Source organism: Dendropsophus ebraccatus, chromosome 8 (genome assembly GCF_027789765.1).
Source record: "Dendropsophus ebraccatus isolate aDenEbr1 chromosome 8, aDenEbr1.pat, whole genome shotgun sequence".
NCBI lineage: Eukaryota > Metazoa > Chordata > Amphibia > Anura > Hylidae > Dendropsophus > Dendropsophus ebraccatus.
Window position 1 is genome coordinate 57,468,506 of NC_091461.1, and position 15,782 is coordinate 57,484,287.

General features: G+C 47.0%; 1 protein-coding gene and 1 long non-coding RNA gene across 6 annotated transcripts in view; one reads left to right on the top strand and one right to left on the bottom strand.

The window, feature by feature from the left end:
* Positions 1 to 5,245: 5,245 nt before the first annotated feature.
* Positions 5,246 to 11,121, bottom strand: LOC138799387 (uncharacterized). 4 transcript variants are annotated; one of them, XR_011364254.1, is made up of 4 exons: positions 11,089 to 11,121; positions 9,969 to 10,243; positions 6,929 to 7,050; positions 5,246 to 5,457 (listed from the first exon to the last, which is right to left on the bottom strand). It is a non-coding gene; the product is annotated as an uncharacterized lncRNA (long non-coding RNA). The 4 variants fall into 4 exon arrangements; XR_011364252.1 differs by lacking the exon at positions 11,089 to 11,121 and adding an exon at positions 10,821 to 11,082; XR_011364251.1 differs by lacking the exon at positions 11,089 to 11,121 and having other exon boundaries at positions 9,969 to 11,082.
* TLL2 (tolloid like 2) overlaps positions 10,807 to 15,782 on the top strand; it is a 107,108-nt gene continuing 102,132 nt past the window's right edge. For both annotated transcript variants that reach the window (XM_069980485.1, XM_069980486.1), the window contains exon 1: positions 10,807 to 11,445. In XM_069980485.1, the coding sequence (XP_069836586.1) occupies positions 11,277 to 11,445 (169 nt within the window). In that variant the 5' untranslated portion in view covers positions 10,807 to 11,276. The remainder of the gene's footprint in view (positions 11,446 to 15,782) is intronic.

The following is a 15,782-nucleotide window of genomic DNA, read 5'->3' on the forward strand; positions in this document are numbered from 1 at the left end:
GGGGCTGTACGGTACAATGTGGTAGTGGCTGGACCTAGATACACACTCTGTGATACCCCCTTACAATGAGCAGTGAAGTTTTATGCAGGTGTACTACAAATCCCAGCAATACAGTGTAGTACCCACTAGTTTAGGGGGGGCTGTACGGTACAATGTGGCAGTGGCTGGACCTAGATACACACTCTGTGATACCCCCGTACAATGAGCAGTGAAGTTTTATGCAGGTGTACTACAAATCCCAGCAATAAAGTGTAGTACCCACTAGTTTAGGGGGGCTGTACGGTACAATGTGGTAGTGGCTGGACCTAGACACACTCTCTCCAATGAGCAGTGAGGTTCTATGCAGGTGTACTACAAATCCCAGCAATCCAATGTAGTACAGCAGCACCACCAGCCACAAAATCAAAAAGGAGTACACTGAGCACTTCTTAGGGGTCTGTATGCATCACCTAATGTCCCCTTTCTGCCAGCAGCCGATTACCACAGTGTGCTGCTGAAATCGTGGTAGCAGCACTGCAAGTCCCAGCCAGCAGTCTGTAGTAATACTATTAAAAAACGCTTTTAAGCCCTGAAAAGGGCTGTTTGTATTGCTAGTATTCCCTGCTTACTGGAACGCTAAATCCTACACTGACGCTCTCCCTGAAAAGCAGCAGCTCTGTCCCTAATCTCTCACAGCATGCGTCTAAAGCGAGCACTGCCGGCTGCGCGTTTTATATGGCTGGGTCATCTGATCTGGCCAACCAATCGATGCTTTCGACATGTATGGGTCCCACGTGATCGCAGGATGTACCAAAGAGTCTCCTGCATGTTTATTGGCTGAGAAATAGCGCCCAAACTTACAGGAAACGGATCATGAGATTTTCTCGAGTATTGCGAGATGCTCGTCCGAGTAACGAGTACCATCGAGTACCCTAATACTCGATCGAGTACCAAGCTCGGACGAGCATGCTCGCTCATCACTAATGCCTTGTCCAACAGGGAATTCTTTAAAGTGACACTGTCACCCCCTTTGTGCATTCTGACATCTTTACACAGGTGTAAAGGGTAAATTTAGCGTTTTTTAATACCTTATTTCATATCATACGTCATGGTGTTTGTTCAAGTAAAAAGTGTCCTTTTATCAACTGCAGATTGTATTAAGTGGGTGTGGCCTCGCGGCATTAGCGCCACTTAGCCCCGCCTACAACGGTACCATTGGCCGCCCCCTCGACGCCCATTGGTTGTCCGACATAAAGGGGGTGGGGTCTAGACCTTTCGGCCAGCCTGTTCCAATGGCCGGCGAGGGGGTGGGGCCAACTGTGGCATTGTGGGCGGGTCTTAGTGGCCCACTTAACACAATCTGCAGTTAAATTTACCCTTTATACCAGTGTAGAGATGTCAGAATGCACAAAGGGGGTGACAGTGTCACTTTAAGTACTTGCGGTTGTGCCACCTCCTGTCCAGCTTGGGGTGGGATCCGCCTCAGACAGTTTATGAACGTTACTTTTACAACTCTAAATTGGTTAACAAAGGTATCTCCCAAGCCTTTTCTAGCATAATATTACTGATGGCGCCCACTCAGTTGCCATTTCAGTTAAAGTAGGAATCAGATCTGGGAAAATCATTCTCGGCAGCGCAGTGGAACTTTGTGTTTTAGCTCCCATGTACGGTTTCTAAGTGCGCTAATCACCTGGAAGCGCCCCGTAAGATCTTATATAGGTGGTATTATACCCCGTACTGAGTTTCTAAATTATAGCCTCATGAGGAACCTCATTAGGATTTGCTCTGTTCAGTACTATATTTGATTTCCCAATGCAGGACATGTCTCGAATTCTGTGATTTGTTTGTTGACCTGTTTTGTTTTATAACCTACATCCTGTTACCCTTCTTCCCCTCCCTGTCCTCTCCCCAGTCAATCTCCTGTCCCCCTTTCCATACCAGATTCCCTTTCTATCCCCCTTTTCCGGAAGGGTGTCCGTTCCGGAAAATAGGACCGGATTTTTAAGAACCGGTCCTATTTTCGGCCTGGACGAAGGAGTAGGAGTCTATGCACATCAGGAAAGCGTCCGGAGTTCCACTCACCCGGACCACCTTCCGCCTCTGCCCCGGCCTCCTGCTGCCTCTTCATCCGCCGCCTTGTCTGCAGGTACCCCCCGTGGCCACTCGTGGCACCCCGGCAACCCCCCCCCCCCCCCGCGGCCTCTCGCGGCACCCCGGCAAGCCCCCCCCCGCGGCCACTCGCAGCACCCCCGCGGCCACTCGCGGCACCCCCGCACCCCCCCGCGGCACCACCGGTCCCCCCCCCCACCTGGCGGCCAGTAGACCAGGCCAGGTGAGATTAAAACTCCCATAATGCCCTGCTGACAGGTCATGATGGGAGTTGTACTTCTGCAGCCTGTGGCCATCCAGGTTGCAGAAGTACAACTCCCACCATGTCCTGCTGACAAGTCATGATGGGAGTTGTACTTCTGCAGCCTGTGGCCATCCAGGTTGCAGAAGTACAACTCCCACCATGCCTTGCTGACAGGCCATGATGGGAGTTGTACTTCTGCAGCCTGTGGCCATCCAGGTTGCAGAAGTACAACTCCCACCATGTCCTGCTGACAAGTCATGATGGTAGGTTGTACTTCTGCAGCCTGTGGCCATCAAGGTTGCAGAAGTACAACTCCCATCATGTCCTGTAACCTGGGTGACCACAGACTGCAGAAGTACAACTTCCATCATGACCTGTCAGCCAAGCATGATGGGAGTTGTAATTCTGCAAGCTGTGACCATCAGACCACCAGTTTGCAGAAATACATGTCCTATTTTTCTTCTCATCAGGAAATCCTGAAGGTCATTCCTGATGGTTTCCTGAAGGTAAAAACGGATTACTGTCAGGAAATCCTGATACTTTCCTGATGACATTTGAGGTCTCCTGATCAGGATTTCCTGACAGTAAAAACTGACACGGACGTGTGAATGGGGCCTTATATTGCACATGTGACCTGTATTATAGCATATAGTACCATTGCAAAACATGGTGTGTTTATGGGGGTGGGGGGTGGTGGCTAGCTGTAGATGGATGTCTAAATAACATTACACAAAAAATAATGAATATCTAGCTGGGCTGTTGAAGGGGAATTCTCCTTTCATAAAATGATGACATATGATAATTATAATATGACAATTAGGGTGCTGACGGAGACTCGGTGCGGGTGTACTGAATGAGGCCAGCTGTAGTTTCCCGCACAGCCAGGTGGCTGGGAATGCTGCTGTTTGGAGGAAACTTTAGAAGGGGACGTAACTTTCACAGCAGCCCAAATATGTTCACTCTTGGGGAAAATCCAGCATTCTGCACTAGGCGTGTATTGTGAGACTAATACATGCTCCAAGCATTTCCAGTCCAAGCTCCAAGATATATAACACAGTGGCCAGGACCCAGTTGTGGCTCTTGGGGTACATATTTAATATTTCTTTTGACTTATGTCTGACTACCGGAGATCTACATTTTGTTGTCTTCTTTGACATTGACTTTAATCTTTTTCCAATCACACCAACTGATAGTCATCCACACCTATTTCTTGTTCTGTCATCTCTCTTCAGATCACACAGAGAATGTGAAAAGGTTAAGGCGAGAGGCGATAATTGGATTTGTTCCTTAGATTCATCACTATGGCCCCTGTTTGCAGTAGCTTATTACATGACAGATGATGTGATACATCTATACAATAAAAATGAATGTCTGTCTGTCCGTCTGTCCGTCTATCTGTCTGTCCTCTATAGACTTCCAAAAGCCTGAACTGTGTGTCCCCAAATTGGTGACTTCCAAATGGCCAGCGGGCATAGCAATGACAGCAGCCGCGGCCTCTAGCAGGGCTCTATGGCCTGGCCCGCACCATCTACCGCCTGTCCTTTGTAGCGCCTGGCACTCATTGATTGGATGCAATCAATGAGTGAGGTTAGAGCAAAGGTCCCATCCATGCCAAATGTACAGGAGAGGAGGGGGATGGGGAAGACTACCGCATAGAAATGAATGGGAGACTGTCCTCACAGTGTCTGACCACACACCCCTCCACACACACACAACAATGGTAGTTGGGAAGGTATACTGAAGCATTAGCAACCAATAGGATTACTACCACCAATATGATTACTACCACTTCTTTCTTTTTCAAAGGGAGCTGGAATCTGATTGGTTGCTAGGGGCGACTGCATCATTTTTCTTTTACAATGGTTCAGTGAAAACATCTCCCATTCTATCTCCTGCTGTTTGGGCACCTAACAGAGAGGGGTGGCAACCTGCAGCTGATCTTACTGACTTCAGTGGCATGTTTTGGCACACGCATCCAATCAATGAGTGCCAGGCGCTACAAAGGACAGGCGGTAGATGGTGCGGGCCAGGCCATAGAGCCCTGCTAGAGGCCGCGGCTGTTGTCATTGCTATGCCCGCTGGCCACAGGAGGCAGGGGCAGAAAAACTTTAGAGGTAGGCTGAATTAATTTGGGGCTTGGGCAACACATGAGGGCCCTGTAAATGGCTGTCATGTGACTTCAAGCAAGTGAGCCTGGTGCAAATGCACCATCTGCCCTATAGTTAAAGCAACCCTGATTGTGCTGTGCAAGGTTATGCCATCATACTGTGGTATTTGCCGATGTTACACAGGGTGCTGTGCACGGTCATATGCTTATGCTTGGTTATGTGCTGGTGTTATACAGGAACTATACACGGTTACTCATACTGTGTGGTGTGCCGTAGTTATATAGGGTGCTGGGCACATTTTGGTGCTCATGCTCAGTTATGTGCCAGTCTTATACAGGGAACTGTGTACAGTTACTCGCTCATACTGTGTGGTGTGTCAGTGTTATACAAGACCCCGGGCACAGTTATGCGTTCATACTGTATAGTGTTCCGGTGGTATACAGGGTGTTGTGCACTGTTAGGTGCTCATACTGTGTGGTGTGCCAGTGTTATACAGGGCACTGTGCACGGTTTGGTGCTCATACCAGGTAGTGTGCCAGTGTTACACCCGGTTAGGCACTTATTCTGTGTGGTGTGCCGGTGTTATATAGGGCGATGTGCATGGTTAGGCGCTCATGCTTGGTTATTTGCTGGTATTGTACAGCGTGCTGTGCTCTGTCACCCCAACATATCAGCCCACCTGCAGCCCCAGCCTTTCCCCCATTACACAAAGCAGACGGCTGGTACCCAGCACTAACCCAGGGGCTGGATGAATTAATCCTAATAACACTCATGAAAACATAAATTAATAAAGACTGCCACCAAATAACCTTTTAAAGCATAGGGGTAGACCACAGCTTTATTTATTTAAACATATCTAAAGCAAAAGGAAGACTTTTGGAACATTTTCTGGAAAGCACCTGCACAAAACATCACCCTAAATGCCTAGTCACTGCTCCAACGGTGTTGATTTGTCAGGTTCCTTTAGCGAATTTTCTTGATTTTCACTCTTTCCTGCAAGGTCCTCCCCTGCGCCAGCTGTGACAAACAAAAACATATTACAAACCATATAATACAATGATAAAGTGCTATTTAAAGAAGAAGTCTGGTGAATTTTTTTTTTGAGTATTGTATTGCCCCCCAAAAGTTATACAAATCACCAATATACACTTATTACGGGAAATGCTTATAAAGTGCTTTTTCCCTGCACTTACTACTGCATCAAGGCTTCACTTCCTGGATAACATGGTGATGTCACGACCCGACTCCCAGAGCTGTGCGGCTGTGGCTGGAGAGGATGATGGCAGGGTCCCTCCAGTGCCCTGTGTCCCTCAGTGTCCCCCCCCCCCCCCTGCCATCATCCTCTCCAGCAGCCACAGCCCGCACAGCTCTGGAAGTCAAGTCGTGACATCACCATGTTATCCAGAAGTGAAGCCTTGATGCAGTAGTAAGTGCAGGGAAAAAGCACTTTATAAGCATTTCCCGTAATAAGTGTTTATTGGTGATTTGTATAACTTTTGGGGGGCAATACAAAACTTTAACAAAAACTTTTGCTTGACTTCTCCTTTAACAGGAAGGGAGGCAAACAAAACACAGCTCTGTAGCCTAAGTGGTGGGGTGGCTGAAGAGACTGACTTCCTGGTTACTTCTAACTATGTAGTGCAGCTTGAAGGGGTAGTGCGGCGTTTAACTTTTATTCACTAAATAACACACATTACAAAGTTATACCCCCTGACCCCCCACCCATAGTTTTAATTATCTTGGTTCCTTCCTCGGCTAGTTCATAGCATGTGACTGCTAAGGGGGCAGGTTAAAGGGGTAGTGCGGCGTTTAAGTTTTATTCACTAAATAACACACAATACAAAGTTATACAACTTTGTAATGTGTGTTATTTAGGTGAATGGCCCCCTTCCCCGTGTTTCCCCCACCCCGGAAGTGTTGGTGCATTATACTTACGTGTTCACTGTTGACTCCGGCCGCCATCTTGTGTGGACGACGTCATCTTCGGGAGTTCAGCCGAACCGCTCTGGCCGTCCCTCATGCCGGCCCCCCTCTGAGCACAGTTATGCTCAGCCAATCGCGGCAGAGCAGCTGATGACGCGGCAGAGGTGTGGCGGCATGAGGGACGGCGGGAGCGGTTCGGCCGGCCTCCCGAAGATGACGTTGTCGACACAAGATGGCGGCCGGGGTCGACAGTGAACGCGTAAGTATAATGCACCAACACTTCCGGGGTGGGGGAAACATGGGGAAGAGGGCCATTCACCTAAATAACACACATTACAAAGTTGTATAACTTTGTATTGTGTGTTATTTAGTGAATAAAAGTTAGGGCAAAGATATTCTAAGCCACTAACTGCATCACCTGCCAAACGGACCGCAGGACAGATCTTGGGTTAAAAGCAGCTATCTGAAGGTAAAAGTGGTTTGGGGGGGGTCAGATTGTGGGTACAAAGTCGCTTTAAGCGATCATGCCCTGATGCACACTCCAGCCATTCAGACCACGCCTTACCATGATTTGCTCAGGTCGTCGTTGTAAGAGAAGACTGGATTAAAGGCCAAAGTTGTTCACCACCAACTCCTACAGGACACGGGCATGGCTCTCCCTCCGCTTCCACTCCCGGTTGCAGGTCCCTGAAATAAGGCCAGTGGATACAGGAGTAACATACACAATTATAATCTTCAGGTAGATGTTTTGCCCTGAAAACAATGTTAAATTTCAAACACTTAAAAACCAATTGTCTCAATAACACTAGTACAGGTAATAATGAAGATGTCAAGTTGTTCACTGCATACACCACAATCATATTATCTGACCAAAAATGAACCCTATTGTTTGACATCTGCTTGTCCCACAAGTCTACTGCCACCACTGTTGGGTAGAGTTCAAGCTATTTCATGTACTTAGTAAGATCTGATTTGTGCCATGCTTGTGACCAGGCCTCTGTGGACCACTGAACCCTGAAGACAGACGCAAAACCATGACTGCCAGCTGCATCCGTGTTGAAATAGTTGAAAATCTCTATTATTCAACTCAGTTTCTCTAAAGCAGGATGTACCATTGTGCTCCTACAAAAAGGAATGCCATGTTATTAAACAAATATAATGAGATTTCTGTCTTATTCCTACCGTTGCCAAAGACAAACGACGTAAGAAGACCCGGCCCATAGGCATAATTCTGAGAGAATGTGAGAAGACCTAACAATGATTGACGCCAACTTAATTTTACTTTTTTGACCAAGAGAAACTTGTCAATGGTAGATAATAACAAGGCCAGTTTTTAAGGCAGCAAACTAACTACCATACGAGATGTATCTATCTGAATACCCAGAAATGATAAACATGTAGTCGGACCTTCTGTTTTGTCTTGTCCCACCGGGATCTCGAACTTGGCCATGAAAAAATTAAACACGTCCTTGACCCTGGCACGTTCATTTGATCCAGGCAGACCAACAAACAGAAAATTGTCAAGATAGTGGAAGAATGCCCTATTTGAAACGAATACCCATTCCAAGAAATCGATTATGGGTAAGCACATGGCAACGTATATATCTGACCGTCCAGCTGGCAACCCAACAAATGAAAACAAGCAGCATTAATCAGGAGGAGGTGGAAAGCAGATTCAATATCAGACTTGCCGAGCAGGGCCCCATGCCCCCGTCACTCAATAAGTCGCAGAGCCCTATCGAATGACACATATGTCATCACCGCCTCCTCTGGAGAAATATTGTCATTTACCCAATTCCCCTGTGGAAAGAACAAATGATGGATCATTCTAAACTTCTACTGCTCACCTCCTTCTTTGGGACTAAACCCAAAGAAGAGAGATGAAGATTCTACACTGGCGGGACTTCAAAAGGACCAGCCATGTTGTCCATATTGTCCTGTGCCACCTGAGGGTTTACCATGCAAAATCAAAAATGTAATAATTTAATAGTTTGGGCGATTACACATGCGTCAATAGCAAATATGTTTATTTATTTATTTATAAAATGGGAAAAGTGGGGTGATTTAAACTTTTATTAGGGGAGGGGACTTCTATATACACAGCACTGATCTCCCATTGAGATCAATGCTGTGTATATAATAGAGTACTGATCCATCAGATCAGTGCTCTATTATTCTGGTCTGCAGCAGACCAGATACACTGATTGCAGAGCCAAGATCAGCGCCATTTCGACGCTGAGCCCTAGCCGGCTCAGTAGAAGGATCTCCCCTCCGCGATCTCATCGCAGGGGGAGATCCCCCCATTAGGCACCATTATTTAAATATTTAATTAGCATGGAGCAGCAATTGGCCATATTAGCTAATACTAGAGATGAGCAAACTTACCAGATTTCTGGTTCGTATGAACCAGAAATCTTGGCGTCTGATTCCCGCTGTCTGCTCGCTCCGTGCAGTGGGTGGATACAGCGTAAGGAACGCCTAGAAAACTGGGATACAGCCAATGGCTGTATCTCAGTTTTCCAGGCGTTCCTTGCGCTGTGTCCACTTGCTGCACAGAGCGAGCAGACAGCGGGAACGAACCAGAAACGAACCAGAAATCCGGCAAGTTCGCTCATCACTAGCTAATACATGCAGTCCCCAGCTGCACATAGTAACCGGGGACTGCAGGCTGCAGAGAGGGCTCACATTGGGAGCCCTCTCTGTTTACCCTTAAAGGCTGCAGGGCAAGTATACTTGTCCTGCGTCGTTAAGAGGTTAAAGGAGAAGTCCGGTAAAAATTTTTTATTAAAGTATTGTCCCTCAAAAGTTAGACAAATTACCAATACACACTTATTATGGGAAATGCACATAAAGTGCTTTTTTCCCTGCACTTACTACTGCATCAAGGCTTCACTTACTGGATAACACCGTGATGTCACGACCCGACTCCCAGAGCTGTGCTGGCTGTGGCTGCTGGAGAGGATGATAGCAGGGGACACTGAGGGACACAGGGCACTGGAGGGATACTAAGCATCCCTCTGCCATCATCCTCTCCAGCAGCCACAGCCCGCACAGCTCTGGGAGTCGGGTCGTGACATCACCATGTTATCCAGGAAGTGAAGCCTTGATGCAGTAGTAAGTGCAGGGAAAAAAAAGCACTTTATAAACATTTCCCGTAATAAGCGTATATTGGTAATTTGTATAACTTTTGGGGGGCAATACAATACTTTATTAAAATTTTTCCCCCCAACTTCAATGAGGAGCTCTGCCTTCTGCCTTTTTATCATCTCTTCTCTCAAATTTCTTCTCTTTATCAACTGATACATAATCAGGGGATATCAATGACCATAAGTCTATTTATTCTTGTGCAATAGTCTTTTATCTAATTTCCATAGAAAGATGGGTGCCCAAAGGAGCCAAACCACAAAGATAAGCATCCTTAAACATGCCTAAATGGATACTGGTGCAGCCGTTGCATTTACCACCCCTGGGGGAACCTCTGACACTTGACCTGATACCTCCTGATCATAACTTTACTCAATACATTCCTTAAAATAGACATATCCCCATCTGTTTGTTAACTAGACCAGAAGAATTAGTCCATGCTCCCAGGCTTGACAACTCACCATCTGAGAGTCAAAGAGGAGTGGGGCCACTAACATCTTGTGAAGGCAACAGAACTGGTTGAACAATGCCGGCAAGTCCGGACCTTCCAGCAGAAGGGGACTCAAGTCTAACATCGCCACTGCTGCGCCTTGTACGTCCCTGGCTGTTGTCCCTCCTACTCGATCTGCGATGATGATCCCCTGAAGACAAACACGATGAGGACGATCGCCTAGATCTGTGCAATCTGTGGGAACGCTTGTCGCTGCGTCTGAGTTGGCATGAATGCCTACATGACCTAGAAATAGAGCGGTGGGTGGAGGGCATCAGAAGTAGAACTAGAAGAAGGAGAGTAGAAGTGCCTTCGGGATACTGAAGTAACTACTCTACAGGTACACCTGCTCCTTCTATAAGGGAGCATGTTATGAGATACAGGAGGCTGGGAACTAGGTATGTAATTTGCATCATAAAACTCTCCTGAACTTCCTTCAGCAGTGGAGTCTGCCACATTCTCACGGTTAGCAGGAGCTACATGCAGAGGGGGAGGTGGGGGTTGGACAGCAGCACTGGAAGAAACAGCCTGCCTTCCAAATCAGTGCGCAAAACGGAGACTGTTGGCTGACAGGGGGAGGAGAGGGGAGAGAAGCAGGAGACCGAGGGACAATCAGGGGGAAAACTACAGGCCACAGCAGTAGTGCTGGTGGAGGCTATATTTGAATTAGGCGCCACACTAGCAGGTGTGCTTCCCACAGTAGCAGGGGGGATCCCAGCACCACGTGTGTCTCTGGAAGCAGAGGCCCGCACAGCAGCAGACAGGATGAGAGCTGGCAGCCGGCATAGAAGACGGGGATTACCAGCCCCAGCAGGACGTTTACCACGTAACCTTCTCCGAGAGGCAGGTGGAGAGAGACTCAGCCAGGTCGAAGCTCGGAATGCCGGAGCATCAAGACCAGTGGGTCAGGCAGCAGGGGGACCGCTTCCACCAGCAGGGCCAACCACGCAGTGCCTCCAGACAAATCCTCTCCTGCAGGCGGGCTAGCAGAGTGTCGCTGTCCACCATGCTGCACATGAGGTAAGGAAAACACAACACAACTCTGTAGCCTAAGGGGAGTGGGCGGCTGAGGAGACTGACTTCCTGGTTACCTCTAACTATGTAGTGCAGCTCAACCTGCCCCCTCAGCAGTCACATGCTATAACCCAGCCCAGGGAGGAACCAAGATAACTAGAACCATGGGGGGGGGACCACCAGTCAATGGTTCAGCCGCCTGAACAGCCTCTATACCAGCACTCCCGTGTCCTCCCTCCAAACTTGTCCTGTGACTCCTCCAGCAATGAGTGGCTGTGGATCCCATGTGAGGAGGCTGTGCACACTGACATCTATAGCCCTGACCGTCCTGTGGGGCATCTGCCTGGCCATGGGGCAGGATTATCAATTTGGCTTTGACTACTTAATGGAAGATAGCGCAGAGGAGACGGAGTACAAGGATCCCTGTAAAGCTGGTAGGTGCATGCACTTCTCTTCACAACGTGACTCCGTTCTGTACAATCTTCCTACTAGATACTAATAGATGATGTATGTATAAAGTCAGCCGCAAACTTATCAATTTATTTTGAATCATATAGTTTTCAATCTGCTTCTAAGTAACTGTTGCAATGAGACCACTTCTGTCCCGAGAAGCTCTGACCGTTGCGTCTTCAAGGAGATGATCATGAACCACTTGTCCAAGTCACATACAGATTACCCAAAAATTACTTTCCACACTATTAGCTGATCATTTCCAGTCCCTTAGCAGCTTGTCATCGTCACTGTCAATATTGTATGAAAGATCATGTCACCAATGGGAATTAAGGGTAGGAATTGTTCTATACACAATTGCCATTGAAATGCAAATGGATGACAGCAGAGTTTTCATCTTTATTAATCTTTGTCCCCGGTTGTCTCGCTGCCTCCTGGCAGAACATTATTTAGCAGCCCTGTGATCTGCTATGAGTTGGGAATTCTTTCAACTCCATCAGATTTCAGGATGATGATGACACATTGACCAATCTGTTCACTTTTTGTAGTAATCTGGTGTGAGACACTGAGGATGTGACTGACTATCCTAGGGCTCAATATTTGGAGTGAAATGTTTGTGATATTTGTTTTATTTTTTTCCTGTTTTAGTAGCACTTCTTAGAATTGTTGCCTTTTAACATTTATAACCTGGAGTTTAAGCTTTTAATAGTTTGTGGAGCATTGTTTAGCTATGGTTAAGGGGAAGAAGGGTTACAACCAATATGGAGGTCACTACAGCTCCCACAGGTGTCTGAATGGCTGTCGTCATTCTATGTAGACCCTGTGCTCGCATAGGCAGATTTGTCTGGGAAAGATGGCACCATAACTAGGCTGTAATTCTTATCCAGGGGGGCAAAAAATGCAAATCAACTTACTGGAAATTGTTTGATTTATAAGAGATTTTAATGGTTTTAGTAAAACTCTCAATAAGCCCAATTTTTTTTTAAATTAACTTTTCTATGCATTTTCATTTTAGTTTCTGCTGCATTCCATCATCACTGTAATCTAGGTTCCCGCATTACTGCTGTGTAATGTTGCGTCTTCATCACATGGACAATTAATGCCGTCAGCCAATAAAATGGACAACAAAGCTGGGATTGGCTGTTACATAGAGTAAAAGCTAGGGATCTAGATAGTGGTGGTGGGAAAACTCCACATCTTGAGAACCTGTTCTGTTAACAAGAAATAAGCTGATTGCCACAGGTCGGGTAGGTGATATGTGTTATTATATGGGGTATTACATGGACCACCAGAGCTACTTTTTGCAGATTATTTCCGCTCTGAATAATAAAGAAGTCTCTTGTAGGACCCTGTTATATCAAGCCAACATGCCTTTATGTTGTTGGATGTTGCCAGGGGCTATGACACTCCCTTTTAATTATTTAACATATTGTATTAAGTTGGCTATGAATGGTGCAAATGGTCAGGATTCATCCCTCTAAGTATATCTTTGTTTTAAGGAGAGCCTATCTTTCTAGCTTGGTTCTAGGAGAAATCTTTGTGTGCTGGTTGCTTAATCCCATTTCCACCTTCTCCATAGATGTCTGTATATATTGGACTGTTGAAAAAGTGTTAAGGTGTGCAAGCAATGCCTGTGGGGACTTTTCCTGATTCTACTACACTCTGTGTAACCAACCGTAGTCTTAGGCTAAAAGGACTACCCCTGTCACACTACTAAAATTGCCTGGAATGTGCCTTGTATATGTCATTGGCCTTGCATGCTAAGGCTGGGTTCACACACTGTATACTTCAGGCAGTATTTGGTCCTCAAGTCAGGTCCTCATAGCAACCAAAACCAGGAGTGGATTGAAAACACAGAAAGGCTCTGTTCACACAATGTTGAAATTGAGTGGATGGCCGTCATATAACGGTAAATAACTGCCATCATTTCAATATAACAGCCGTTGTTTTAAAATAACAGCAAAAATTTGCCATTAAATGACGGCCATCCACTCAATTACAACATTATGTGAACATAGCCTTTCTGTGTTTTCAATCCACTCCTGGTTTTGGTTGCTATACAGCCTCACAAATACAGCCTCAAATATACATAGTGTGAACCCAGCCTCATATAGTACATACACTATGTATATTTGAGGCTGTATTTGTGAGGCTGTATAGCAACCAAAACCAGGAGTGGATTGAAAACACAGAAAGGCTCTGTTCACATAATGTTGTAATTGAGTGGATGGCCATCATTTAATGGCAAATATTTGCTGTTATTTTAAAACAACGGCTGTGGTATTGAAATAATGGCCGTTATTTACTGTTATATGGCGGCCATCCACTCAATTTCAACATTGTGTGAACAGATCCTTTCTGTGTTTTCAATCCACTCCTGGTTTTGGTTGCTATGAGGACCTGACATGAGGACCAAATACTGCCTGAAATATACATAGTGTGAACCCAGCTTAAGGATGTAAACTGATATTTACAAAGTCCCTTTTGTGCACACAAGTATATAATAGATGGTAAACATAGTTCAGCCACTAATTGGGGCTAACTGCTGACAAATAGCCGTAATCTGTCAATAATTAACCACCTTGCCCTTACTAGATGTGTCCGCCATGTAATTATCGAACAAAACGTAGCTCATAAGCAAGTGTTATATTGATGATTCCATTTTCTTGTGTTTATTTTTATTTATAATTTTTTTTCTCTATATAAATTGTCAAGTACAAAAATGTAGGTTTGTTGCAGAGATATGTGACTGTCCATTTCAGCTGTACTGGAATTTATTGCCAGATAGATGGAACAATTTTTTTTCTGCTATGTAAAGTCTGCTGCATATCTTTAGGGTAGCTTCACACGTACCGGATCCGCAGCGGATTTCATGCTGCGAGTTTGCAGCGAAATCCGCTGTGGATCCTGTAATGTGAAGCTGAATGGGTCCCATACACACAGCGGATCTGCTGCGTGTATGGGACCCGGCCCCTGTAACCCCCTGCCACCGGCCGGCCGCCCACCCACAGTCCCGACCCCGAGCATACATTACCTGCTCACCGCCGCGGCTGTGTGTGACTCTCCTGGTTCCCCTCACTCCTCATCCGCTGCCTAGATCCGCTGTGTGTATGGGACCCATTCAGTTTCACAGTACAGGATCCGCAGCGGATTTCGCTGCAAACTCGCAGCATGAAATTAGCTGCGGATCCGGTACGTGTGAAGCTACCCTAAAGTGTTAAGGCCCTTTTACACAGAGCCGTTATCTGTGAAGTCAGGCAGATATCTCCCTATGTAATTTTTGATTGATCAGGGCCTGAGACCCCACCGATCACTAGATATAGTCAGGAGAAGCACAGTTAAAGGTATCTTAAAGGGGTACTCCAGCGGGGGGGGGGGGCACTTTTTCGCTGGGACCAGGGACAAGGTGGCTGAGGGAAAAGACGTCCACTCACCTTCCTGGTTCCAGCGGCGGGTCCCGCATCACGGCGCTCCGATGCCCAGTTCCTGGCCGCTTCCTGGTGTCTGACGCGTGCCCGATACGTGACGTCTCACGTCCACTCAGCCACTAAGTGAAGGAGGCGGGATCCGTTTTAAGTCAGCTCAGATCTTGCCTCCTTCACTGACTGGCTGAGCGGACCTGAGACGTCACGTCTCGGGCACGCGTCAGACACCAGGAAGCGTCCGGGAACCGGGCACCGGAGCGCCGTGATGCGGGACCCACCGCTGGAACCGGGGAGGTGAGTGGACGTCTTTTCCCTCAGCCCCCTCGTCCCTGGTCCCAGCGAAAAAGTGCTCCCCTGCTGGAGTACCCCTTTAACTCTTGCTGTCAGATAGACTAAGCTAAAGAGTGAAATATGGTATATCTAACAATCGGAGAGAGTTTCTGGACTGAGATCTTTGCCCATGGGATAGGGGATAAATGTGAGATTTGTGGTGGTCTGATCACTAGAATCTCCCTCCTGGCGATCTCCCAAATAGGACCCCAGCTATTTTCTTTTGAATGGTGCGGTGGGTCAGCACGTGGACCATCGCGCTACTTGTTGTCTATGGAACTATTGGAGATGTCCTAAAGCGGCACTATCAGCCCAATGAACCTGCTGATATGCTGCAGAAGATCTTTACCTAAAGACAGCACAGCTGGTACTGAAGCTTTTCTTCTCCCTCGCATTCTTAACATAGCCCCTTACTGCCCCTATGCTAATGAGGGGCTTGGGAGCATTTGGGGCACTACCCTAAGCCCGGAGCACCAGTCCACCCCCTCCTATGCCACTCACTATGCATGTATGAATATGCATAGTGGGCGGCCTGGAGCAACCCCCTCGGCCCACCCAGCATGCCC